The following is a 27,268-nucleotide window of genomic DNA, read 5'->3' as shown; positions in this document are numbered from 1 at the left end:
ATTTCAACACAAAATACAAAGTGTACAGTGCTCACTTTATATTTATTTTTATTATAAATATTTGCACTGTAAAAATAAAAGAAATAGTATTTTTCAATTCACTTAATACAAGTAGTATAGTGACATCTCTTTATTATGAAAGTTGAACTTACAAATGTAGAATTATGCACAAAAAATAACTGCACTGAAAAATAAAAGTGTCAAACTTTAGAGCCTACAAGTCCACTCAGTCCTACTTCTTATTCAGCCAATTGCTAAGACAAATAAGTTTTCTTAGATGTGCAGGAGACTGTGCTGCCCGCTTCTCATTTAAAATGTCACCTGAAAGTGAGAACAGGCATTCACATGGCACTGTTATAGCTGGCATTGCAAGATATTTACGTGCCAGATGTGCTAAAGATTCATACGTCCCTTCATGATTCAACCACCATTCCAGAGGACATGTATCTATGCCGATGATGCATTCTGCTCAATTATGATCCAGTGCAGGGCAATGCATATTCATTTTCATCACCTGAGTCGGATGCCACCAGCAGAAGGTTGATTTACTTTTTTGGTGGTTTGAGTTCTGTAGTTTCTGCATCGGAGTATTGCTCTTTTAAGACTTCTGAAAGCGTGCTCCACACCTCATCCCTCTCCAATTTTGAAAGGAACTTCAGATTCCTAAACCTTGGGTCAAGTGCTTTAGCTATTTTTAGAAATCTCACATTAGTACCTTTTTTGCATTTTTCAAATCTACAGTGAAAGTGTTCTTCAAACAAATAACATGTACTGGGTCATCATCCGAGACTGCTATAACATGAAATATATGGCAAAATGTGGGTAAAACACAGAGCAGGAGACATACAATTCTCCCCCAAGGAATTCAGTCACAAATTTAATTAATGCATTATTTTTTTAAGGCACAACATCAGCATGGAAGCATATTCTCTGGAATGGTGACCAAAGAATGAAGGGGAATACGAATGTTTAGCATATCTGGCATGTAAATACCTTGCAATGCTGGCTACAAAAGTGCCATGTGAACGCCTATTCTCACTTTCAGGTGACATTGTAAATAAGAAGCAGGCAGCCTTATCTTCCATAAATGTAAACAAACTTGTTTGTCTTAGCAGTTTGCTGTACAAGAAGTATGACTGAGTGGATCTGTAGGCTGTAAAGGTTTTTTAATTTTTTTTTGTTTTTAAGAGCATTTATGTAACAAAAAAAATCTTCATTTATAAGTTCCACTTTCATGATAAAGTGTGTGTACTACAGTACTTGTATGAAGTTAATTGAAAAATACTTTCTTTTATCATTTTTACAGTGCAAATATTTATAATAAAAATAATTTAGCACTGTATACTTTGTCTTCTGCATTGTAATATAAATCAATATATTTGAAAATGTGAAAAACATCCAAAATATTTAATACATTCCAATTGGTATTCTATTGTTTAACAGTACGATTAAAACTGTGATTAATTGCGATTTTTTTTAATCGTCATTAATTTTGTGAATTAATCATGTGAGTTAACTGTGATTAATCGACAGCCCTACTAATAAGGTTAATGGTCTCTGTATACTCTGGGGCATTTGTGGATGCTGTCCCTTATTATTTCTATACTCCAGATATTTTTCACTTGACATCCTTATTTTGGGGTGTCTGTTCATATACAACCCCTTACTATTTGAATGACCTATTTTTCCCTTGGATTTTGTAGGTGAACCTGCTTATTATTGTTATCCCAATATAAAGCTGTTTCTCCTCCAATATCAAACTTCTCAGTGCCATTTTCCACTGTACGCACTGAATAATGTTTTGTCAATTGCTGTGAGCAGATTCTGTCCACTGGGAAAATGGGTATCAGGACCTTTAAAAATATGTAAAATTTAAACCATTCTAAATTAGAAATGAATAGAGGAAAAGATTACACTGGATTTTACACTAAAAAACTCCCCCAACAAAAACAAAACACTATGCAGAGGTATATTTATCTGAAACCATATTATTTGGAATTTGGAACCATTTGTATATTCTGGCAAAATTAGCTGAATGTTACATTTCTGCAATGCACTGTAAAGAAGATAAAGAAAAACAAGAAAATCTACAGAGCTTGTGATGTCATCTCCTTTTTTTCAGATGGACAAGATATAGATAAATGACTACAAAAACTTAAATTCTATTGTGTTAGAAGGAAATTGTATTGTAGAAAAGTGTTTTCCTAGATAGAATGGACATTCTCCTTTGTGGCATATATTTTTTTTTTTTAAAAAGCAAGATGACTTAGGAAATGTTGGAAAGAAGGGCTGAAAATAATGACAGAAGCTAATATGATATGAAGCCAGTGATAGCACTGAAAACACAATTCAATATGATTGAATTTTTCACTCATCACCGTGGAGTTAAAGTAAATGATGTGCCCAATGCTAAAATGTGATGATGTGAAGCTACTGTCATTGAAGCTAAAAGCCAGCCATGTGAAGCCTAAACTCAACAATATTGACTGCAGCTAAAAAGCAACAGCTGAAGCAAAAATGTAACAATGCAACTGAAGCTTAAAAAGCAATGATGTGAGGCTGAAAAAAATCAACAAATAAGGCTGGCTAAAGATCCACAGCAAAAGAACTCTCTTGACATTACCTCACCCAAAGAGCATTCTGCTTTGCACAAAAGTGAGATTCTCCTATCAATAACTGTTCTTCCTAACTGTAGAAAACTGGAATAAAAGTAAAAGGAGGCAAGGAAACAGGAATTTCTGTTATAGAAAGAGTACTTGCTGATGGGCACTGTAATTCTTTTTCAGTTTTTGTTTGTTAGTAGTGACTATGTAAGTATTTGTTTTGTGGCGGGAGGTGGGTGAGTCACACAAAAAAAGTGCAGTATTTTTTTGTTTGTTTTGTTTTGGCCATGACACATTGGTTCATTGGCTGAATCACCTGGTCCATCTCTCTGGAACCTAGACAGACTCTCCTTTGGGCACCTGGAAAAAGTTGTCCCACCCTCAGCCCTTTGTTTGTTTGTTTTTGACCAAGCTAAAATTAAAGATACTAAAAGCACTGCTGGGTCTCTCAGTGTGCACTGTATCTGGTTAAGCAGGTATCACCCTTTACCAGACCTAATATTACAAGGACAGAAAAACCACCAGTCTTCTCACTTGTAAAAAGAAGACTGGAGCAGAAACACAAGTGGCATCTTTGTCTCCAGCCCTTTTTGTTTAATCTTTCTTGGTTCATTCCATACTCTGCTTTAGAAATAGGGAGGAACTGGCTGAGAATTTGAAAGTGAAAGGCAGCTTGGGTGAAAGTGATCATGAAATGATAGAGTTCATGATTCTAAGGAATGGTAGAAGGGAGAACAGCAAAATAAAGACAATGGATTTCAAGAAGGCAGAATTTAGCAAACTCGAGGAATTGATAGATAAGATCCCATGGGAAGCAAGTCTAAGGGGAAAAACAACTGAAGACAGTTGGCAGTTTTTCAAAGAGACATTATTAAGGGCACAAGAGGAAAGTATTCCACTGCATAGGTAAGATAGGAAGTATGGCAAGAGACCACCCTGACTTAACCAAGAGATCTTCAATGATCTAAAAATTGAAAAAGAGTCCTACAAAAAGTGGAAACTAGGTCAAATTACAAAGGATGAATATAAACAAATAACACAAGTATGTAGGGACAAAATTAGAAAGGCCAAGGCACAAAACGATATCAAACTAGCTAGAGACATAAAGGGTAACAAGAAAACATTCTACAAATACATTAGAAGCAAGAGAACGACCAAGGACAGGGTAGGCCTTGTTACTCAATGAAGGGGAGAAAGTAATAACAGAAAATGTGGGAATGCTAGATGTGTTAAGTGACTTCTTTGTTTCAATTTTCACCAAGAAGGTTGGTGGTAGTTGGACGTCTAACATAATGAATGCCAGTGAAAATGAGGTTGGATCAGAAGAGGCTAAAATTGAGAAAGAACAAGTTAAAAATTACTTGGACAAATTAGATGTTTTCAAGTCACCAGGCCTGATTAAATGCATCCTAGAATACTCAAGGAGCTGACTGAGGAGATATCTGAGCCATTAGCAATTATCTTTGAAAAGTCATGGAAGATGGGAGAGATTCCAGAAGACTGGAAAAAGGCAAATATAGTGCCAATCTATAAAAAGGGAAATAAGGACAACCCAGGTAATTACAGACCAGTCAGCTCAACTTCTGTACTCAGAAAGATAATGGAGCAAATAATTAAGCAATCAATTTGCAAACATCTAGAACATAATAAGGTGATATGTAGCAGTCAGCATAGATTTGTCAAAAATAAATCACATCAAACCAACCTGATAGCTTTCTTTGACAGGATAACAAGACTTTTGGATAGGATGGAAGCAGTAGATGTGGTATATCTTGATTTTAGTAAAGCTTTTGATACTGTCCCGCATGACTTTCTCATAAATAAACTATGGGAATGCAACCTAGATGGAGCTACTATAAGGTGGGTGAAAAACTGGTTGGAAAACCATTCCCAGAGAGTAGTTATCCATAGTTCAGAGTCATGCTGGAAGGGCATAACAAGTGGGGTCCCACAGGGATCAGTTCTGGGTCCAGTTCTGTTCAATATCTTCAAACCAATTATTTAGATAATGGTATACAGAGTACACTTATAAAGTTTGCGTATGATACCAAGTTGGGAGGGGTTGCAAATGCTTTGGTGGATAGGGTTAAAATTCAAAATGATCTGGACAAACTGAAGTAAACAAGATGAAGTTCAATAAAGACAAATGCAAAGTACTCAATTTAGGAAGGAACAGTCAGTCGCACACATACAAAATGGGAAATGACTGTCTAGGAAGGAGTCCTGCAGAAAGGGATCTAGGGGTCATAGTGGGCCACAAGCTAAATATGAGTCATATTGCAAAAAAAGCAAACATCATTCTGGGACATATTAGCAGGAGTCTTGTAAGCAAGACATCAGTAAAGCAGGATCAGTCCTAAAGTGTCATGGAGAGGAAAATAAAGTTCTAACTGGAGGTGGAGGGATAGCTCAGTGGTTTGAGCCTTTGCCTTTTAAACCCAGGGTTGTGAGTTCAATCCTTGAGGGGGCCATTTACAGACCTGCCGGGGGGGGGGAACTGTCAGAGATGGTACTTTGTCCTGCTAGTGACAGCATTGAACTGGACTCAATGACCTTTCAAGGTTCCCTTCCAGCTATATGAGATAGGTGTACATCTCTCTCTATATAAACTGTATATGGTATATACTGCTTTTAATGCACATACCCTCAGCAAATGGATGAAGTGAGTAGCAGGTACACCTCTACCTCGATATAACACTGTCCTTGGAAGCCAAAATTTTTTACCACATTATAGATAAAACCATGTTATATTGAACTTGCTTTGATCCACCGGAGTGCACAGCCCTGCCCCCCTGGAGCACTGCTTTACCACATTATATCCAAATTCATGTTATATCAGGTGGCATTATATTGAGGTAGCGGTGTACATGCACAAAATTAGAGCTAAAAGTTGACACTACATTTCCAAAGAACCATTTCAATATCAGCTTAAGAAACCAAAACTTTCAGCAGCTGATGCACTGGGCCCAGCAGACTCATGATCTAGATCAGAAGTTTTATTTTGATGTTCTTTTTCTTTGTCATTTTCACTTCTGTTCATTTAAAAAATAAAAAATAGGAAGAAAACCTTGTAACACTGTCTGATATTAAACAGTAACGAATTCTGAATAATGGCAGCTACTCAGCACACTCCTATTGCAGCCTATCTACTTGAGTTCTTTGCTCGTTTCTTGTACACAAAGAGGTGAGTTAAGGTCAGAACAGTCTTATCTGTGAATATCATTGCTTTTTCCAGCTTCAATCAAACCTGGGACATGAGTTTAACTTAATTTTTGCTATTTGTATTTAGATAGAGTAATGATTATTAGATAAGAAGCTAAGCAATAATTCGAGTAGGGTTCACTGTGAAACAGCCCAGATTCTGCACCCTTAGGGAAAGCTTGTTAAGCTGAAATTTGGAAAACTTTGCAGTATTTAATATGTGCAGTTTTTAATACTTTAATACAATTCCTTTATCTACATAATGAGATTATGTGTTGGCAGTATTATTTCTTTTCTTTACAGAAATTTAATTCCACTTTACTGATTGTTTCTGAAAGCAGTTGACCGCTTCATATGAGCAAACTTAATAGAGAGCTAAGTGAGATGTAGTATTTTATCCCATCATTGTATCTCCAAATAGCAATATAGTGTCATCGTAATAAAATGTGACAGGAATTAGTCCTGATGGTTTGTTAGAATTTTTTTTCCCCCATCAAATGCTATTTGCATTTCTACAATATTTTCTGCTTATTGTCACAGATACAGTAGAGGCTCGTACGGTCATAATATTGTTTAGTTCCAACTTCCATTAACCCTTCTTCCATTGCTGACAATGGGAACAAAACACTTAAGCATATGCTTAACTTTAAGCAGGTAGACAAAGTGCTTAAGAATGTGCTTAAGTCCCTAGAAATTGGGTATTGTAACTAAAACTTCAGGCATAGTTTATTTTTGAGAAATAAAACTTAGGTCAGGTATGAGGAATACCAAGGTGTGCATTCAATGGAATCAATAGGGCAGTGGTTCTCAACCTTTCTAGATTACTGCGTCCCTTTTAGGAGTCTGATTTGTCTCATGTACCCCCAAGTTTCACCTCCCTTAAAAACTACTTGCTTATAAAATTAGACATAAAAATACAGAAGTGTCACAGCACACTATTACTGAAAAATTGTTTACTTTCTCATTTTTACCATATAATTATAAAATACATTGATTGGAATATAAATATTGTGCTTACATTTCAATGTGATACTTGAGCCTGTTTTTCACTAGTGAGCCTTGTCTGAAGTCTGACAAGCCCAGGCTTTGGGCCTGAACCATGTAACTTAGCTTTGTTGGCCCCCTGTGGCATGGGGCCACGGGCAGTTGCATTGCTTGCTATCCTGTAATGTCAGCCCTGCGATCCCCCTAAACCCATCCCAAGACCTCCTGAGAGCTGCAACCTCCATGTTGAGAAACACTGATCTAGATGAGTTGAGTACCTCCTGGAAGACCTCTGCATACCCCCAGAGGTGCACATACTCCTGGTTAATACTCACTGCAGTAAGGGATAGATGCTCCGGGGAGCCTTTTAGAGCTTTTTATGGTATGTTACTGGATACAAGTGATGTTCATAGATGTGGCATGTTTGAAATGTCTGCTGTACATTTATCCCATAAGTCTGTAGAAATTTCTCCTCTCTTTAATTTTATAGTTGGTCTATCTTCTCCCACACCTAACCCTGGAATAGTAACACTAACAAAATTGTTTTTTTCCAAACTGTATTAGAGAGTTACCTTTGGTTTTAAATTCTTTTTTCACTCATTAGAGAAGTAAGTATCTTTTAACATTGGGTTGCCTCTCCAGACACATGTAAGTCAGTCATGCTTTTTGCTATCCACATCAGTATACTAACTCAGAGGTGATGGCAAGCTCCTAGCTGTCATTCTCAGGAACATAGTACCAGTATTCTGAAAAGTGGGTGGATAGAATTGTGATATTCTAATGAAGTCCTCTATACACGTGATCTCTTCAATAAAGATGCTTGTGGAAGCAATTATAGAGCACCAAGACAAGCCAGGGCTCAGAGGAGAGGATAGCTGGAGATGGATGGACGCGTGTTACGCTACTATGTGAGCCACAGATGTTAAAATACTCTCAATTGTATTTTGGAATAAAAACACAAAGGAGATCGTAGCATGTTAATATACTGTTGTTAATCAGTAAAACTAGATGAACAATTTGCTACCCTCAGATGAAGTACGTTAACCAAAGCTTTTTTCAGCAAAAATAATATTGGCCATAAAATATCTTTAGGTACATAGTGTACCAGTGAAGTTCTTATTTCTTTAAATGGCTGATTAAAATACAACTTCCATGATGCATTATGCACTCCATCTTTCAATATAGCATTCATGCATGCCTCCTGTTCAGAACAGATGTTAAGTACAGTAGTAACTTCCTTTTCACTGATAGTTTCAAACAATTAAGTGAATGTCTGAGGATCATGCTAAATTAGTTAAATTGTTTTATCATTATGTACTTGTTTGCACTTGTAAAGCTTGTAATTAGACAATAAAAAATGCAAGTGGAAAAAAAACTTTCTTGATGGAGATGTTTCTAAGCTGAACAAAATATTAATCAATATTTCGGCATAGAGAGAGATCCTGTAAATCTGAAAGCATTGAAAAGGGTGTGCTGCTTCAGTTTACATCAAATAATTAATCAATGAATTAACAGAATTGTATGTATGTACACTGCATGTGTTTACTGCCAGTATTCATTCTGCATTGGTAAAATTACTTTTGCTTTCTAGATTTCACATAGTTTGGCTTATGTTTTGATAATATTTACATAAATACAAAAGCATCATTGCTCCTACCTGATCCCTTTAAAATCTTTCAAATCTTATTTCTGTTCTAAAATGTTTTGAGTTTTATGTAAAGCTACATATTGTTAACTTTAATAACACACAAAGTAGATTATTAAATGCAGCTTACACAATGGAAATTATCACTACATCTAAATATTTGTCTCCCTACAGTTTTGCATAAATTTTCAGTCTGTTTATGGAATAGAGCATTTTTGATATTTTTGGTTTATAGAAAATGGAAACCTTAGTTCACAGATGCACTCTCATGGATTTCTGAGACATCCATATTTCTGCAGTTTCCTTGACAACAACTGTATAGATGCTGCTATCACCATGGGAATGGTTCTTCTGAATGAAGCTGCTACTTCCAAAGGAGATGTTGGAAAAAGGAGAAGTAAGTTATTTAGTAGAATTTGTAGGCTCTCTGAATTTTACTTTTTGTAGGCATTTTGAGATAAACACAAAGGTTAGAATTGCCATTCGGGTTAAAGTTTTCAAAAGTGCCTAAGGCCTGGTCTGCGCACAGTTTTTATACCAGTATAACTATTTCAGTTAGGGATGCGATTTATTTTAGAAAATAATATAAGTCCGACACCTAGTATGGACACATTTATAGCAGCATAAAAGTACCTTATACCCATATAGCTTAGGCCTTATGATCTGCCCATATGGAAATAGCTATACCAGTATAAAACATTTTTATACTTATATAATTGCATCCACACTAGGTGGGTTGCACTGCTCTAACTATAAGGGTATAGTTAAAGCAGTGCCATTTTTGTGTATAGACATGTCCTAAGTGATTTAGGAACCAAAGGGTAACATTTTCAAAAGCACCTAATTAATATAGGAGCCTAAGTCCTGTTGAAGTCAGTGAGACTTAAGGTAGGAGTTTCAAAAACATCTAAATCCTATTTTCAAAAGTGATTTAGGCATTTTGAATTTTGAGTCCCAGTTGACTTTCATTGGAACATAGGAATTTTATACTGGATCAGACTCATCTAGTTCAGTATAACAACCTATCTCCAACACTGGCCAGTACCAGATGTTTCAGTGCTTTGCAGTAGGCAGATGAGGGATAATGTGCTCCCACAATAATTCTCATCCTAATCTCTTATGGTTAGAGATTGTTTAAAACCTGAAGCCTAAGATTTAGCAACCCTTCAAAAATGTGTAGCCATTAATGCTGATAATCTTGGTGGTGGTTTGAGTGATAGTCCGTATAATTCCACAGCTGATAAGTGCACATCCAATGCAGATGCATTAGAAAACTTTCTAATTAGCTGTGACTGGAGGACAGAGCATGCATCCTTTGCTTCCTCATGCATTCAATGAGAGTATAAAGGGTAGAGCTGCCTCACACTCAGTTCCTTCTTACTGCCATGGTGTGTGTCACAGCAAGTCCTTTCAGAGTTACTTACCTTTTTAGCTAGTTAGTCTTCAGGATCAATGGGACCACAGGTCATCAATAGGACCAGTACCACTTTCAGTTCTGCATGGCAGACCACAAGTCCCTGGGTTTCAAGCACTGCCTCATTTGCAAGGCCTCATACCTCTCAATGATGATCAAACAAGGTGTCTACTCTGCCTTGTTGAGGGGCATATTCTGGGTATATGTTTGATCTGCAAGTTATTTCTCAAAATGGAACCAGTGTTCGAGGGAGTCTTGCTTTAGGGTATCCCTTCTCAAGAAGTCCATGTGAATGGATTCAGACCCTAGTTCCGAGGCGTCTAGATTGTCAGGGGATCAGAGGTCCTGTAGATCCTCAAGGTCTGTGCCCCATGCATCTTCAAAATGAGACACCCTCTAAGTTGGCCGTGGTGTGGGAAAAAACACTGGAATCGACTGGATGCTGAACAGAGGTCCTCAGGACAGAAGAGGCACAGAAGACCATCCACAGGCTTGGTGCTGGTGCCGCCTATGCCAGTGAGAGCTCCCCTGCTCCCAGAAGAGTGATATCTGTCATCCTTGGTCTTGAATGACAGCCCACAGTCATCCCCAACCACATCCAGGGGTTCAGCAGGATCACACACCACCTCCACACACACCACCTCCACCGGGTAGGGGAGCTTGTGATGCCGGTACTGATCCATACCAGAACCATGACCCAGCCTCCATGGCCTCTGTTGCCATTTCACTTTAAGCTGTGGACTGTATGGATGCCTCAGTTTGTCTTGGGCCTACCGTCCCTAGCATATTCTAGGTTCAGGCCAGCTTCCCTGTGGATGAGAGAGCACCATCCCCTCTGCATGGCTCAGATGAGGAACTGCAATCACAGGAGTCAGAGGTCTCTCAGCAGGTACCAGCCAAAACTTCTTTGTCTTAGTCAGATGAAGCCCTGTTGCTGCACTAAGCATCAGCTGTACTGGAGGACCATATGGTCTTCCAGGTCTTATACTGTCAGTAGTGGCAAATTTAGAGATCCCTATAGAAAAGGTGCAGGAAAGCACTTCATATGCTGCTTGAGGTATTGCACTCATTCGTACCAAGTTGCATAGTGATAAGCATTAATGAGAGACTGCTGAAGCCAGTGAAGGTCTAATGGCAAATTCTGTATTGGTAGCTCCAACTTCAAATAAGTCCAACAAGTGGTACCAGATATGAACTATGGGCTACGAGCAATTTTTGTCATACCCAGTACTGGACTCGTTAGTTGTGACAATGGCAAGTGAAAACATATCAGGGTCAGCAGAAATCGATGACAAGGGATAAAGAGCAGAAGGGCATGGAAATCATATTCCCACCTCATGCCTCCAAATGAGGATATTCAACAACTAGGCCATCCTGGCAAAATATGGAGTGCAGTGGGGTGCTTTGTGGATAGTTTCCTATGAGAATTCAAGAGTGAGTTCTAGACTTTGGTGTTCAAAGGGAAACTAGTCTCTAAAACAGTCCTCCAGGTGGCTTTAGATGGTATGCACATAGCATCCAGGATCTGGTGACCACAGTTGAGGACCTGCACTTTAAAGGTTGCTCTTTGTTTCATGATAAGATGGATGAGGCCATGAAATCACTGAAGAACTATAAGGCCACACTCAAGTCCTTGGGGTTCTGCACCCCAGCCATCACCCCAGAGAGGTCTCAGCATGTAAGCAGGCCCTCTCCTATAGACGACACCAGTATGCCAGAAAGGGGCAGAAAACTTCTGGAAGAAGGCCCTCAGGAGTGGCCACTACATCCCACTGTCCTTTATTCTCTGCAACCAGGCAGCAGATTTGATTCCACTTCCAAAGACAGCATGCCACTCACTACCCAGCCCTGATCATCTCCTCTGTATGGCATACATCTGTCTCATTTGCGCCATTTCTGGTCACCTCAGACCAGTATGTATTGGACATTGTAGAGATGGGCTACACACTTAACTTCCTCTCCTGCCCACCTACCCACCAACTCTCCCTATCCCTATTCAGAGACTCATCTCATGAGAGCACTCTACACCAGAAGGTTCGGTGATCTTAGCTCTTGGCTCCATAGAAGAGGTCCCCTCACAGGAAAGGGGAAGATGGTTTTATTCAAGGTATTTCCTCATCCCCCAGTAAAAAGGGAGGTCTTTGCACTAGCCTCCCTTTTCATCAAGCTATCTACAGTGATTCTCAGGTCTCCTTCAGTTGGACATAGGCTGCTAAGATAATTTTGAAAAATTTGTCCTCAGTCCCTAACTTACCATCAATGTCATAGAATCATAGAACTTAAGATCAGAAGGGACCATTATGATCATCTAGTCTGACCTCCCGCAAAATGCAGGCCACAAAAGCTGACCCACCCACTCCTGAAATAATTCTCTCCCTTGACTCAGCTGTTGAAGTCCCCAAATCCTGATTTAAAGACTTCAAGTAGCAGATAATCCTCCAGCAAGCGACCCCTGCCCCATGCTGCGGAGGAAGGCGAAAAACCTCCAGGGCCACTGCCAATCTACCCTGGAGGAAAATTCCTTCCCGACCCCAAATATGGCGATCAGCTGAACCCCGAGCATGCGGGCAAGACTCTCCAGCCAGACACTCGGGAAAAAGACTTTCAATATCCCAACATTGACCCTCGGTACTAATTACCAGTGGCGGCACGTTATTGACCTATTGACTAAATCACGTTATCCTATCAAACCATTCCCTCCATAAACTTATCAAGCTTAATCTTAAAGCCAGAGAGGTCCTTTGCCCCCACTGTTTCCCTCGGTAGGCTGTTCCAGAATTTCACTCCCCTGATGGTTAGAAACCTTTGTCTAATTTCAAGCCTAAACTTCCTGACTGCCAATTTATATCCATTTGTTCTCGTGTCCACATTAGTACTGAGCTGAAATAATTCCTCTCCCTCCCTGGTATTTATCCCTCTGATATATTTAAAGAGAGCAATCATATCTCCTCTCAACCTTCTTTTGGTTAAGGAAAACAACCCGAGCTCCTCAAGTCTCTTTTCATACGACACGCTTTCCATTCCTCGGATCATTCTAGTGGCCCTTCTTTGTACCCGTTCCAGTTTGAATTCATCCTTCTTAAACATGGGAGACCAAAACTGCACACAGTACTCCAAATGAGGTCTCACCAACGCCTTGTATAACGGGACTAGCACCTCCTTATCTCTACTAGAAATACCTCGCCTAATGCATCCCAAGACCGCATTAGCTTTTTTAACGGCCACATCACATTGCCGACTCATAGTCATCCTGCGATCAACCAGGACTCCGAGGTCCTTCTCCTCTTCCGTTACTTCCAACTGGTGTGTCCCCAGCTTATAACTAAAATTCCTGTTAGTCATCCCTAAATGCATAACCTTACACTTCTCACTATTGAATTTCATCCTATTACTAATACTCCAGTTTACAAGGTCATCCAAATCTCCCTGGAGGATATCCCGATCCTTCTCCGAATTGGCAATACCTCCCAACTTCGTGTCATCCGCAAACTTTATCAGCCCACTCCTACTTTTGGTTCCGAGGTCAGTGATAAATAGATTGAATAAGATCGGACCCAAAACCGAACCTTGAGGAACTCCACTGGTAACCTCCCTCCAACCCGACAGATCACCTTTCAATACGACCCGCTGCAGTCTCCCCTTTAACCAGTTCCTTATCCACCTCTGGATTTTCATTTCAATCCCCATCTTTTCCAATTTAACCAGTAATTCTTCTTGCGGTACCATATCAAACGCCTTACTGAAATCAAGATATATTAGATCCACCGCATTTCCCTTGTCTAAAAAATCTGTTACTTTCTCAAAGAAGGAGATCAGGTTGGTTTGGCACGATCTACCTTTCGTAAAACCATGTTGTAATTTGTCCCAATTGCCATTGACCTCAAGGTCCGTAACTACTCTCTCCTTTAATATTTTTTCCATGACTTTGCATACTACAGATGTTAAACTAACAGGCCTGTAGTTACCCGGGTCACTTTTTTTCCCCTTCTTGAAAATAGGAACTATATTAGCTAATCTCCAGTCAAACGGTACAACCCCCAAACTGTCAAAATAGACAGTTGCTTGATTTAAATTTGACTGTAGCTCTCTGAACATATTTCTTGGATTTGTGAGTCTGTATTACACTAGTTCCAGATTCAGCCTTTCTTACTCATGATGAATCGTACCTTATTTTACAAGCATTTCCACTGAAATAAATGTTAATGATCAGAGAATAAAGTTTTACTCAATCTGATAAGGATGGCAAAATCTGGCCCTTAAGTGATGGGGAGAAGCAGTGTCTAAAAATGTACTAACGTTTTGTTTTCTGGTTTAAAAGGAAATGAGGAAATAATGAAAGTTGCCAGCTGTCATCTGTCATTTAAAGAGCTGATATGTCAATTGTAACATACCAAACTATATATTTATTATAGCATAATTGCTAAAGTGTTTTTTTGGAAAATGTTAAAATTCCTATTATGGCTAGTCAGGTCCATTAAATTGACACTCATCATATTTATTGAACTAGCACTTACCAACTTCTTTTTTTTTATAAAAAATGGGCTAATTATCTTGTGATGCAATCCTGTGATATGTGTATAATTAATAGATAATGACTTAATTTTATAAAGTTACTGAACTGTGGAAATGACAATACTCACATAGAGTTCCACCCCAGGCATGAGGACTTGAAGGGGACAGATATACTGTCCTTGCATCAGCTCCTATCAATGAAAATATTGGTAGATGTCTTTCAGTGTCCTTCAAAAAGCGATTCTTGTGTATCACAGCCAAATATGACATTAAGCTTCAGTCATAATTTAATTGAGATACTGAAATTCTACATGTTTAGAGCATGACTCCGAGAAGTGCTCAGTGTTTGCATCTCCCACTGCCTTCAGTTTTTCGTGATCACCACCTTTCAATATCAAGCCCTCATTTTTTTTCAGTTTCTCATGTAAATGTTGAGTCAGGAAGAATTCCTCCAGGCATTCCTGCAGCTGAGCTGGCCCCTTGCCAGACCCCCACAATGTGACCATTTCCGGCATTTAGAACTTGATCCTACTGCCATGGAAGTCTTTGGCAAAATGCCCTTTGACTTCAGCTCTCTCCCGTCAGCTTAGAGCAGCTTCTTCATACATGCTACAGCGGTGCAGCTGCACCAATGCAAATTTGTAGTTTAGACCTGCCTTGAGTTTAATAAGGTATTTGTTCTCTCTCACTCTTCTTCCTTTCTCTGCCCCTTTTCTTACAGATGAACTAAAACAAATGGTTTCTCCCATTTATTTCAATAGAAATAGTGTGATTTTTTTCCCCACACAACCCTGATTGTTCAGATTCCAATTTATATTGAACATTCTTGATTATCCCAGATGTCACAGGGATATTGAATGAGTTTAATTGATTTTTTTTTGGTGTGGGGGGTAATCAAAGGAATTTACATTACATTACATTGCCTGAAATATATAATTTACAAAGATTTCTATATCCACAGTCTCCAGCAAGGTGTTTGTATCCAAAGCTACAAACTATTGTTCCTTTTGCCTCAATAATACACTTATACTGATAAGAAGGTTTTTTTTTAATAACCACAAGTAAATAATTTCCAGGTGTGTTTTGATGCCCTGTTAGAAGATACTGGACATCATAAGGCAATATTTCAAAACCTGAGTACTGAACTAGGCCAAATTTCTTTGTGATTGACATAAATAATATTTTTAGTATAGACTCTAGATGTTAATCTTTTCCATGTTTTTATATGCTAGTAAACACAGTTAATATTTTTCCAGTAATATGCCTGGTAGGACTGGGACTGGTGGTTTTCTTCTTCAGCTTCCTGCTGTCGATATTCCGCTCCAAATACCATGGCTATCCATACAGGTAATCTTTTATGTTATTAAATCCATTTTTATATTATAATGGGTACCGGGTAGTTTTAAAAGTTCAAAAGATTGGCTTGATCCTGCCGTCCTTGATGTTAATGAGTATTTTGCCATTGATATCTATGGGAGCAGGAGCAAGCCTGATTCTATGAGTAAAAAGACAGTGATGTTTGGATACATGTAAAAAAGTAACTGACCCATTGTCTTAGCAGCTGTGCTGCACTTTACAGGTCAAAGGAGGTGTTTGTGAGTGACTGAATTTCTTTGTAGTGGGCCCAGGAAAGATAATGCACCCGGAGTAGAAGATGATGAGGTTTATGATGGTCCTTAGCTCCTGCTTCCACATCTCAGACCAGCTCTCAAACAAACTCTCTCTCATGCACAGATAAGCAATACCCTTATTCATTATAATGGATAAATCACCCTGTCAAAACATTCCATAAGAAACTTCACATACTATATAAACTAAAACCACAAATACTTCAGATCTGAATACACAAACTCTAATGGGTAGAATTTTCCCCCACCTTTGGGACAGGGAAATATAGCTAGTGCTGCATATATATGAAGGCTTCTAAATATACAAGAGTGGGTGGTTAAGAACATACATGCTAGAAATAATTGTAGAAACAACTTTTTTACTGTGAAATCTTCACTGATATGTGAACATAGCACAGCTGTCACTGTTTTTCAACAGACAATGTGTACATATCACCTCAATTGATTTTCAGATTATTAATTTTTTTTTTACTTTAATAACGTGAAAGTTGAGTCAACACGCATAGTTTACTGAGAACCATTGTACCAGCCAGAGTGACCATGGTTGAAGGCAGCGCTGGGCATTGTGTAGTGAAGTTTGCAGATCTGGCTCAATCCTGTGTATGCAGGAATTGCTAGGGCACCCCCACAGTAGGCATCAAGTAGAGTCGGGGTGTACATCAATAAGAAGTTTGAAAGCACGGTGGGCCGGGTTGTTTTTGTCCATCCTGGTGACATGGCAGAATAGTGTGCAGTAACTCTTTTGAATAGAATGAGCACCTGAAAGAAGGTCAGAGCTCTGAGGATTATGACATTTTGCACAAAGTCAGAACATTTGGGATTTGGCATTGACAGTGAATATGGAATGTCTCTAACTGCTCCAAGTTTGCTTGTAAGAGGGTCCAGGTTTCTGACCTTTATAGCAATACGGGTAGTACGGGTTTGATAGATCCTGAACTTTGTCTCAGCACAGATGTTTTTCCTTCCATAAGCATGGACTTCAGGCAGGAAGCAGTGAGACCTATTAATCAATGAATGACTGGTTTGCTGTGACCGTTTAAACTCTTCTTGCAGCCTGGGTAGATGAACTTGTCAGCACTACCCATGGTACTCAACCCCACTTGCACCAGGGATTCTGGTGGCCCACCTGCAATGTTCTGTACCTTGGTCTTCCACCATGAGACATTCAACCCCACAATGTGGGCAGCATCTTGGAGACCTTGGAGGACAGTGCTGAAATTCTGACTTTTCCACAAGCAGGGCAGCATTGTCGGCATAGGCTCAGTCTGAGAACATTTCTTGACCAATCTTGATTCCAGTGTGTGATGCAGCAAGTCCAAGTATCCTGTCAATTGCATGACAGAGTGGTCAGGGTGAGGATGCATTCCTGCCACACAGCTGCGATTGTATAGCAATGTGGTGAATCTGTGAACCAACACACACTCTCTCGCTAGTACCAATGTGAAGATTGTGCAATAGATTTAGAATATCTGGAATGCCAACTCCTTTCAGTGTGAACCAAAATCTGACCTGTGAACCAAATTAGAAGTCAATTTGATGTAGATTTGATGTAGTGGGTGTTTAAATTTTTGGTGAAGCTCTGCCAGAAGCCAGAGTGTAAGGACAGCATCCATTGCCAACCACCCAGCAATGAACCCTGATTGTTGTGGACAATGTCTGTTAAAGAGTGGCTGCATCCTACTAAGCAGAACATGATAAAAGACCTTTCCAGAGACCAGTAACAATGAGATTGGCCTGTAGCTGCCACACTCAGAGTGAGATCCTTTGCCTTTGTACAAGGGCACTATGATGCCATCTTTCAATTCTGCTGGTACTTTGCATGATGGCGACATTTTTAAGAACAGTTGATGCAGGCTGATGCTCACTGGTTCCAGGCATCTCTGAGCAGTTGGAGTGGAATGCCACCAGGTCAAGCAGTATGGTCCATTCCGTAACTTTTGGAAGGCCTTTCATACTTCCCCAGCTCAATCACAGCCACTCATGTCATATTCTGTATGCACTAGTAGACTATCATGTGGTGGAATTAACTGTATATTTGCTGCTAGCTGGTGGCAGAATGTGTCCTTTTCCACAGATGATGCATTTTCTATTGGCTCATAGGCTACAATGACAGATAAGTGTCCACAAAGATGTTGGAGCCAAATAAAGAGTAAGCCTGGAGAGATGGGGTTCCATGTGGTTAGATTCTATACTAGCTGCTAATAATAAGTGCCATACCTTGAGCTGGATGTGGACAACCAGCATGGAGGATGGTTGCTCCTTTTACAGTAACTTGATTGGTTTCTCAAGGGCTCTTTGATGCTGACGATTACAGTCTTTTAACAGATAAATTCTTTGATGAACTGTCATGTACCCAATGCCACTCAGGGTTAATATGTTCCATGTGGTGACACAGAAAATGTCTCTAAAATCTGGTTTGGACTTCCAGGAAGTTGGGGTCATTGGGACTGCGCCTTCCCTATGAGAGGTTTGGGTTGCACTTGTCCTATGCATGCAGAGCACACCTCTCCTTCCGCAGTCAATAATAGCGGACTTTAATACTGGTGCTATTGTCACAGTCTGTCATGGCTTTTTTCCCCTTCATTTCACACTGTCTTGTTGAGGCGGGGAGACAAAGAGGTATTTCATATGTGGGGGACACCATCCCACTTCCTAGGAACTAGTCCCTCAGATGCCATTGGTTCCTGGGGGCATGAACAACCATTATGAATATCTGGTTCTTCTACACTATGCGATCCACACATCCATAGTCATGGTTCATTCACCTTCACTACCTTTGGGGAACTTGGCCCTCATCTGCTGAGTTTGTCATTGGCCTTCACTTGTTACCCTGAGCAGAAGCCCTAATCAGGTACTACCAACCAGAGGCACACATAGCCAGGGATGACCATACCCTGAAGTAGAGCAGCCTAAACTGCTGCTACGTACTACCCAAAACAGAATCATAGAAGATTATGGTTGGAAGAGACCTCAGGAGGTCATCTAGTCCAACCACCCTCCTCGTGAAATAGTTTTTTTCCTAATATCCAACCTAGACCTCCCCCACTGATACTTGAGACTATTACTCCTTGTTCTGTCATCTGCCCCATTGAGAAGAGTCTAGCTCCATCCTCTTTCGAAGCCCCCTTCAAAACATGGAAGGATGCGTACTAATCTAAATTACATGGTTAAAATCTTTGATTACTGTATATTGACAAATGTAAAAAACATTTGGTGTCTCAAACTAAAAGATTTTAAGTCTCATTAACATGCCTACATAGTATTTCAGTAAAGATAATTCATTTTATTACATTTGTTCTTTCTTAATATTCATTGGCAAATCATTATAAATGATACATAAATGGAAAAAGACTTCCTACCATGTCAAGAGAAAGATATCCTGATGAACTGAGAACGTATTTTCTTCTTCCTACTTTGTAAACTTCCTCCCCAAGTTAAATGCAGTAAAATCTCATCAGCAACATTTCCATCAAACAAGAGGAAATAAAGTTGAAACTCTTCTGACATTCTGCCTTTTATTTCATTTTACTTTTGCTCACTCCCTCAGCACAAGTGAAATAATGAGTTTTCTCATTGTTGTAGGATATTTCAGTAGACCATAATATTACATCCATTCTATCCTTTAACAAGAAGTGATATTGAATGGAACTGGAATCTGATTCAAGAACAGTCAGAGGCGAGAGCTTGGCTTGTTCTCTTCTCCAGTGTTTTTGATTTAATACTTCTCTGCCATCATCTCAAAAACATCTGCAACATGTCTTAGAATCTGGCTACATTTTGCAAAAGCATGGCATTTTGTGTTAGTCTTGGATCTTGTGTGCTCTGAGACTATATAAAACTAGCACTCGGTTGGCTTTTGTTTGTATGTTGTCTTCCATCACTGTGATATCTTAGCACCTTTCACAAGAAGAAAAAAATAAAACCCACTTTCCTTTCCAGCCCTACCAACAGGAACTTGCTTAGTTATTTTTAAAAATAAAGTATGAGGATGGTGATGTGATGGAGACCATTTTTGTGGGGAAAATAAAGAAATGGTTTTTCATTTATTTCTGAACATGATCATGGTGGTGAACATTCTTATGGCAACAAGCAGTGAGTTCCACTGCCATGGGTTAGCTCTTGTGGAAGATACATCTGACTGATATAAGCCTTCTCTGTTTATTGACAGCTTTATTTTTGCAATGGAACAAATCTGTCATGCGGTCATCACAGGGGATGTGATCTTTCAGAGAGCTAGAGCCAATATTATTCAGGTTTTTGAAAATCATGGACTATGTCAAGAGATAAACACCAAATGAGATGATATTCTGGGAGCCTTGTGTTTCCTGTGGTCTTGCCTTGCCTGTTTTTATATCTCCTTTCTGCTGAGTTAGGCCTTGTCTACACTACCCGGGTAAATCAACCTAAGTTATGCTACTCCAGCTATGTGAATAACGTAGATGAAATCGGCGTAGTTTAGGCCGACTTACCACAGTGTCTTCACTGTGCTGCATCGAACGGAGATGCTCTCTGGTCGACTTACATTACTCTTCTCGGGGAGCTGGAATACCGGAGTCGACCAGAGAACGCTCTGCTGTCGATTTGCCAGGTCTTCACTAGACCTGCTAAATCGACACCCGCTGCATCAATTGCAGCAGCAATGATCTCCCAGTAGTGAAGACGAGCCCTTAGTTAGATACCACATGCATCTTTCCTGCTACACAGCAATACAATTAAAAACACTTGATGGCCATTGGTGCTCCTATACCTGCAGCCTTATCTAAATGTATTTGTCAGCAAACCCTGAAAGTTAATACATATGGCATTTTTAAAAAGTGATGTTTGTGTGCTTATTTATATTTGTTTTGAAATGACTGTACCTTGAACTCTGAAGGATTAAGCTAATCAGACCCAAAGTACAGCACTAATAAAATATTACTTATTTCCTAGTGTACCATGTTCCTGTGTAACTTGTGCTTCTTTAAGTTCTTCCCCAAAACACTCTGTTCCCAACAGACCTACAAGCTCTATTCCTCCCCTCTAAGAAGGTTTATGAATAACTTGCTTGATTCACCTTTGCTAGCAGAAGAGGAACAGCTTGCAAACTCCAGCAGGTCAGCTGAACCAGTGAGGGCATTCACCTCTATAAGGGAGAATAGACATTGTTTGTATTGCCACCCTCCCTACTTTCTGTTGGTGGGGTGTATGTTTTTATTCAGTATCTCTAGAAGAAACCCAGTAGCTCAGTTTCTTACTGACAGTGAATGTGGCCCAACAAATATTACTAAAATATTAAATACTATGCAAACAGCTCTTGGAACTAACAAAATGTGTGTGCTGAACTTCACTGATGAATCATTTGCTTTGTGATATATTCTATCCCCGTATTTATGTCTATTAACATTGTACACCCTTTTGCATAGGGACCTTGTCTACTCACCTGTCTCTAAAGTGTCTGGAACAATTTTGGTATGATATAAACAATAATTTGCAAGATGAAATAATTTGCAAGAAGCCTTTTTTATGTTCTCTTTTGGAAGACAGCTACAAATCAAGAGAAATTTTTTCTGTCACTTTATGATATACAGACCATGTGACTGGATGATTTAGGGAATATTTGTACTTTTTCCACAAATGCCTTTTGTAGTTTAATTTGGTTTTGTTTTTTTATATTCCACAGCAAGGTATTCATGGTTGTGAAACTATGCCTGTCACTCTATTCTAACAATCCATTCTAGCCATAAAAACCTTTCTTATGGTAAAGCACCTAACATGGATGTTTTCAGCCAGAGAGAAATTAAAAAAATACTTTCTAATAGTTTTGTGATAACAGTAAAACTATTTTTGCATTATTTCCTTGTTTGCAGAGGTTATTCTGTGAATCATATTCATAGAGTTTAGTATGTCCTCTGAAAACTGTAGTTTAGTCCGTTTCAGAAAACTTCTATCCCTGTATGTGAATTGGAATACACTATTACCAAGCAATGAAAATTGTATAGACAGATACTTTAGAAGAGAAATTAAAAATAAATGAATGAAAGAATTATTCAGTTCTTCATATGGAAATTTTTTAATCCAATAGCATCACTCATTCAGCAACCTAACATTAAAATTGGCTATTATATCACAGGGCTGGAGGGTAGCAAATATAATACCTACATTTTGAAAAAACACAAGAGTAAATCCTTGGAATTACAGGCTGGCAAGCCTTATTTCAGTACCAGGAAAACGGGTTGAAACTATATTTAAAAATGGAATGTCTAAACAACTAGATTAGCATAACATGAATAAGCCAGAAAGACTTCTGCAAAGGAAATTAAACAGTTTTTTCAGCACGGCGAAAGTGAAAAGCTCAAGATTTGATATTAGGACTGTTTTTGTTTAAAGTATTAATGATCCGGAAAAGAATAATGGTAGCAAAGTTTGCAGATGACTGAGAAAATTGTGAGAACTTCATAGGGACCTAACAAAGCTAGGTAAAAGGGCAGCATAATGGCAGATGGAATTCATTGTTGATAAGTGAACTTAATGCATATTGGAATTCATATAATTAATAGTAAGAATAATCTTGCTTATTTAGTCAACCCCCATTTTCATTGATGCAAATCGTAGGGTATCTACCACTTACCATGTTGAAAATATTTCACAGCCAGTACACCCAGGGCCGGTGCAAGGATGTTTCGCGCCGTCCTCCAGCCCTGCGGCAGCTCCTCACCCCCACACCCCCTTCGGCATGAGGCACCTCCCCTGCAGCAGCTCCCCACCCCCCCCTCTGCCCTGAGGCACCCCCCTCCCCCCATGGCAGCTCTCCCCCTCCTAAGCTGATTGGTGCCGCAAGCCTGGGAGGTGGGAGAAGTGAAGCAGTGACGGCGTGCTCAGGGAGGGGTGAGCTGGGGCGGGGAGGTCCCCTGCATGCCCCCGTCCTTACTTGCTGCAGGCGGCCCTCCCCATGCCCCCCTGCCCCAGATCCCTCCGCCTAAATGCCGGCAGCGACCGGGGCAGCTGAAGATCCGGCCACCCCAGTCGCCGCCAAAGAAAATGCTGCCCCCCCAAATCCTAGCAGTCGCCTAATAGGTTGCACCGGCCCTGAGTACACCTCACTTTTAGTAATCTTTTCCTTGGTGTTAAGCCTAATTTTTCATTTGCTCAGTTTCAGCCCATTCATGCTTCCTGTACCCTTTGAATCAGTACAAAGAATCTGAAACACATCTTCTCCCTCCTTTTTTGGCTTACTATCATTTTCTTCTGAAAATTGTTTAAATGTTTTGCTTAACATCTTCCACATTAATCTATTTCCTATTCAATAATACTTGAATAGCCACTGGAGCAGATTCTCCACCTTACTAGATCTCTACTGTCCACTCAGCAGGTTTTCAGGAAGACTCCATATCTCTTCTAGCCAGTGTATTTGGTACAAATCAAAAGCCTGTGCGGATTCCAGACCCACCTTCACTAAAACATTGTCCAAGATGAGAGAATAAAAACATTAAGAAATAGAAGAAAACTGTATAATCCATCAGACCTTTCTTTTAAAATCCAAGAAGTTTAAATGGACATACACAGCATATATAAGAAAAGATTTATTTTTCTTCCACAGCTTTAACATTGGAATAGAACAAAGATATCATAGGGGATCAAGTATAATATTGAAATGTGTAAGTTTATCATATCATCATGAGATATGGCTATAGCAAGTTATTACCATAATGGAATCAGTAGACTTATGTCTACCTTAAGATATACCATTACAACCTCCTTGATTCTTACCAAATCAGTAATGTTCTTTAAAAATTCAAGTAGATTCACAAGGCACACTCTTTTTTATGAAGCCAAACTAAATTAGACAGTGCTTACTAAATATTACATTCTAACTACTTGTATCTGTGGTAAATTAGACTGTGCTTACTAAATATTCCATTCTAACTAAATTGTATCTGTAGTATTTATTTACTCTCCTTTTTTTTTTGTTGGTCTGTATTCTTTATCTTCCTCCCCTGGTATTTTAGTAGCCTTATAAATTGTTTTCCTTTTACCACTAATCCTCCAAATTTATCCACATGATGATAAATATATTTAAAAAATACCAAATGTGTTACTGACAGTGGTACCAGGTTATTTTTTTTACAATGTTCTTTCTCTGTATTCTCAATGTTCATCTCCTATCTTTTGCTTTTCATCCTTTCTTCTGTTCTGCTTTGTATAGTATCACATTGAATATCATTTCTTTTTTGTATTTGATGTACACATTATGCAGTAGAAGGAAATCCTTACCTAACCTGACGTCTTCTGTTGAATAATCTCCAGTTTGTATTTGAGTAATAAAATATCCCATTATTTCTTTGAGTTCTTCACATTGTGCAGCTGGTGGATACATGGGAAATGGTTGTTACCTTTTGTTTTCTTTGGGCTGGTAAATCTGACCTGTGCAATGAACATGAAGGGCCAGAGGGAGCTATGCCAGTTTGCATCAGCTGAGAATTTGGCCCTAAAAATGAAACTAGTAATGGGACATGTTAACTATAACATTTGACAGTCTTGAAAAAAGTAGAGTAGTGGCTGTTTTGGTTTTTTTTGCAGCTCATATTTGCATGCGTTTAAAAAGTAATATTTGAAATGATGTTCATGCTGTATAAACAGAGGTACAAGCAACATCACAAATCCACCATCGTCCCTCTTCAGAGAAAGTTAAAAATACTAAATTACTTGTTTGCTGTTTGTCACCGAACAACCATGTAAATCTTTACTGAAGCAGTGTCCATCAATAACAGATTTAAGAAATAACATGTCTCCTTGTATGCATCCTCTCTCCTGCCATCACTGACCTCAGTGAGGTAAGATTATCAAGATGAAATCAAATGAAGATAAATCAAGAGTCAACGACTGGAGAAAGGAGGTTATTTCCTTTTATAAAAGTACATAAAACATTATGGCAGGAATGCTGCTGCTCGCTGACCCCTGCCCCAGTATTGCCTCTACCATTGTTACTTCAGCTGTTGATCCCTTTGGTGACAAAAATAAATGCATAGAATGATTGAAAAGGGAGGGAGGGCAGAAGCTGTGAATGTGTGTGTGTTTAGTTTTCTTTTCACTTCAGAAAAAATAATGTGATACAGCACATTTGCATATTGTTCACTCTCTGTGAGCTCCATTATTTGTGTAATAAATTACTCTGTACTGTAAAGTCAGAAATTAATGTAAGTAGTTTTCTTCTGAAGCTGCTCCAATCTCTGCTATAATGATTTTTTTATACTTTTATTCTAGTTATCAATACATTTTTACACCATGAAAAATAATGTGGCAATAGGCAAACTGGGACCAAATGCCAATCACAATATACACTCATGATTGGGGTTAACATAAATATTTCTTACTGGGTAAATATAACAATAATAAAAGAAGAAAAAACAGTTTGCTTAAATATGTACTGAACAGCTTCTTCCGGAGTTAGTCATTTTTCCATAGAGGGGACTTCTTATGCCTTTGCAAGTCCACTGTTCTAGCAGCAGAGTGTTGGGATTTCTCCATTTTGCTGAAATAAGAGTTTTTGAATTGCTGGCATTTAATGTTGAAATAATTAGTTACTTTCTTTTATAGTGATCTTGAACATTTTCCCTTATGCCTTACCCAGAAAGCACTTATAAGCTGCTCTCTTATGTGAGAACATTGTTTTGTAACTTGCTTGCACAAAAAACTGGTATGTTCCCACCACAAGAGAGAGAAACTGTATGAACTACTCTATTTCAGTCACATGGGGAATTATTCATTTAGTCTGTGCAGAGCAAAATAAGCACAGTAAAGAATATAATACAGAGTAGTAAGATGACAAGTGCATTCTATGATTTGCTTGTATGCTTTAAGGCAATGCAATTTGAAAAACGTACTTTCAGTTATTGCCTTGGGTCTCTCTCCACCTTCAATGCAAGTATTCTTGTTGAAGGTCCATACTGATTTTCTTGATGTTATTTTCTCCCCAAATGCCCTCTTCTGTTTCTGATTAATTCTCTTTCACCAATACTGCCTCCTTTCTGTTCCGACCATCCTCCTTATAGAAGTCTTTCCCTTTGCAATGAAATTCCAAATTTACATCTACTTTCCAGTCAGCTTTCAGTTACATGCACAATATAGCGTTTTTCAGTTTACTGTATGGATGGGCTTCCTGCTCTACTTTGCTTTGCAGTCCTATTTGTTGTTGTCCATAAGTAGTTAAATACCATGTTGTTTATGAATGTGGGCCTACATTAACTCCTATAAATTCCACTTCTACACTGTTTAAGCTCTATTACTGGTATATATGCATCTGCCTCTCTACCAAAACACTATGATTCCCTCTTTTCTCCATGTTGGCTGGAAATGAGCAAATAGGTTTGCTTACAATACAAACAAAACCATCCTTCACCCACATTGAACCTTAATTGAACATATTTTGGGTTCAAGTTTGGCTTCTCTATTTTTAAATGCTTTTGTGCATCTTTGCACTTCCTGCATCAAGCTGGAAGCCGAATGGCTGACCGCTGTTTTCACAGTATTTTTGGTCAAACCCAAAAGCAGGAAGTCCCAAGATTCTTGTAAAGGAGTCTTTTTTTTTTCTTGTGAGACCTCCTGCCCAATTTTTCAGTCTCAAGAGGTTTTGATACGATTCAGATAACCATTGGGTGCTTTCCTGAAATGAACTACCAGATTTTTTGAGACTATTGTCTACTTGCTCGTTCTCCATGCAGACATAAATTCTTCACAATTCCCTTTTTCTGGTTTGTTGCTATCAAACCAATATCCCCATTTGGTTTCATCAGTCCACTATCTCAGAATGCTCTAGGGCCCAACAATTTTAAATCCTTTAAAACCACCTCTCAAGCCATGTATTTAGATATCTTGCCTATTTTACCCCACTTCTTTATGAAGAAGGCAAAAAATTAAGCCTCTGCATACTGTTTTTCCTTCACGATTCTTCAGTGTGGCTGTTTGTTCAGAACTATTAGCCTAATTCTGTAAATATTTCTGATCTACATTCACCAATTAATGAAAGAAAAAGTCTATGAAGGCATGGTCCTTCCTCAGAAGGCTACCACTGAGCCAAAAGCCCTCCATCTGCTCGCTAATCATTCACGTCTTTCATAGTCTTTGTCCTCATGAGTAGATGCTAGAGGCTTTTATGTATGTATTTGAGCAGTGATTCTCAACCAGGGATATGTGAACCCCTAGGGGTACATGGAGGTCTTACAGGGGATACATCAACTCATCTAGCTATTTGCCTAGTTTTACATCAGGCTACATATAAAGCACTAGCAAAGTAAATACAAACTAA

General features: G+C 39.0%; 1 protein-coding gene across 4 annotated transcripts in view; it reads left to right on the top strand.

The window, feature by feature from the left end:
• Positions 1 to 27,268, top strand: part of TUSC3 (tumor suppressor candidate 3) — a 277,945-nt gene that overhangs the window by 240,355 nt on the left and 10,322 nt on the right. Inside the window, exons 7-9 of one of the 4 annotated variants that reach the window (XM_045019077.1) lie at positions 8,756 to 8,830; positions 15,616 to 15,706; positions 20,156 to 20,985. In XM_045019077.1, coding sequence (XP_044875012.1) covers positions 8,756 to 8,830; positions 15,616 to 15,706; positions 20,156 to 20,285 — 296 coding nt within the window. In that variant the 3' untranslated portion in view covers positions 20,286 to 20,985. The other 3 variants (XM_045019076.1, XM_045019079.1, XM_045019080.1) reach the window with 3 other exon arrangements.

The sequence above is a fragment of the Mauremys mutica genome, chromosome 5 (genome assembly GCF_020497125.1).
Source record: "Mauremys mutica isolate MM-2020 ecotype Southern chromosome 5, ASM2049712v1, whole genome shotgun sequence".
NCBI classification, from domain to species: domain Eukaryota; kingdom Metazoa; phylum Chordata; order Testudines; family Geoemydidae; genus Mauremys; species Mauremys mutica.
Note: the sequence above shows the minus strand (reverse complement) of the source record. Positions and strands in the feature narration are given on the sequence as shown.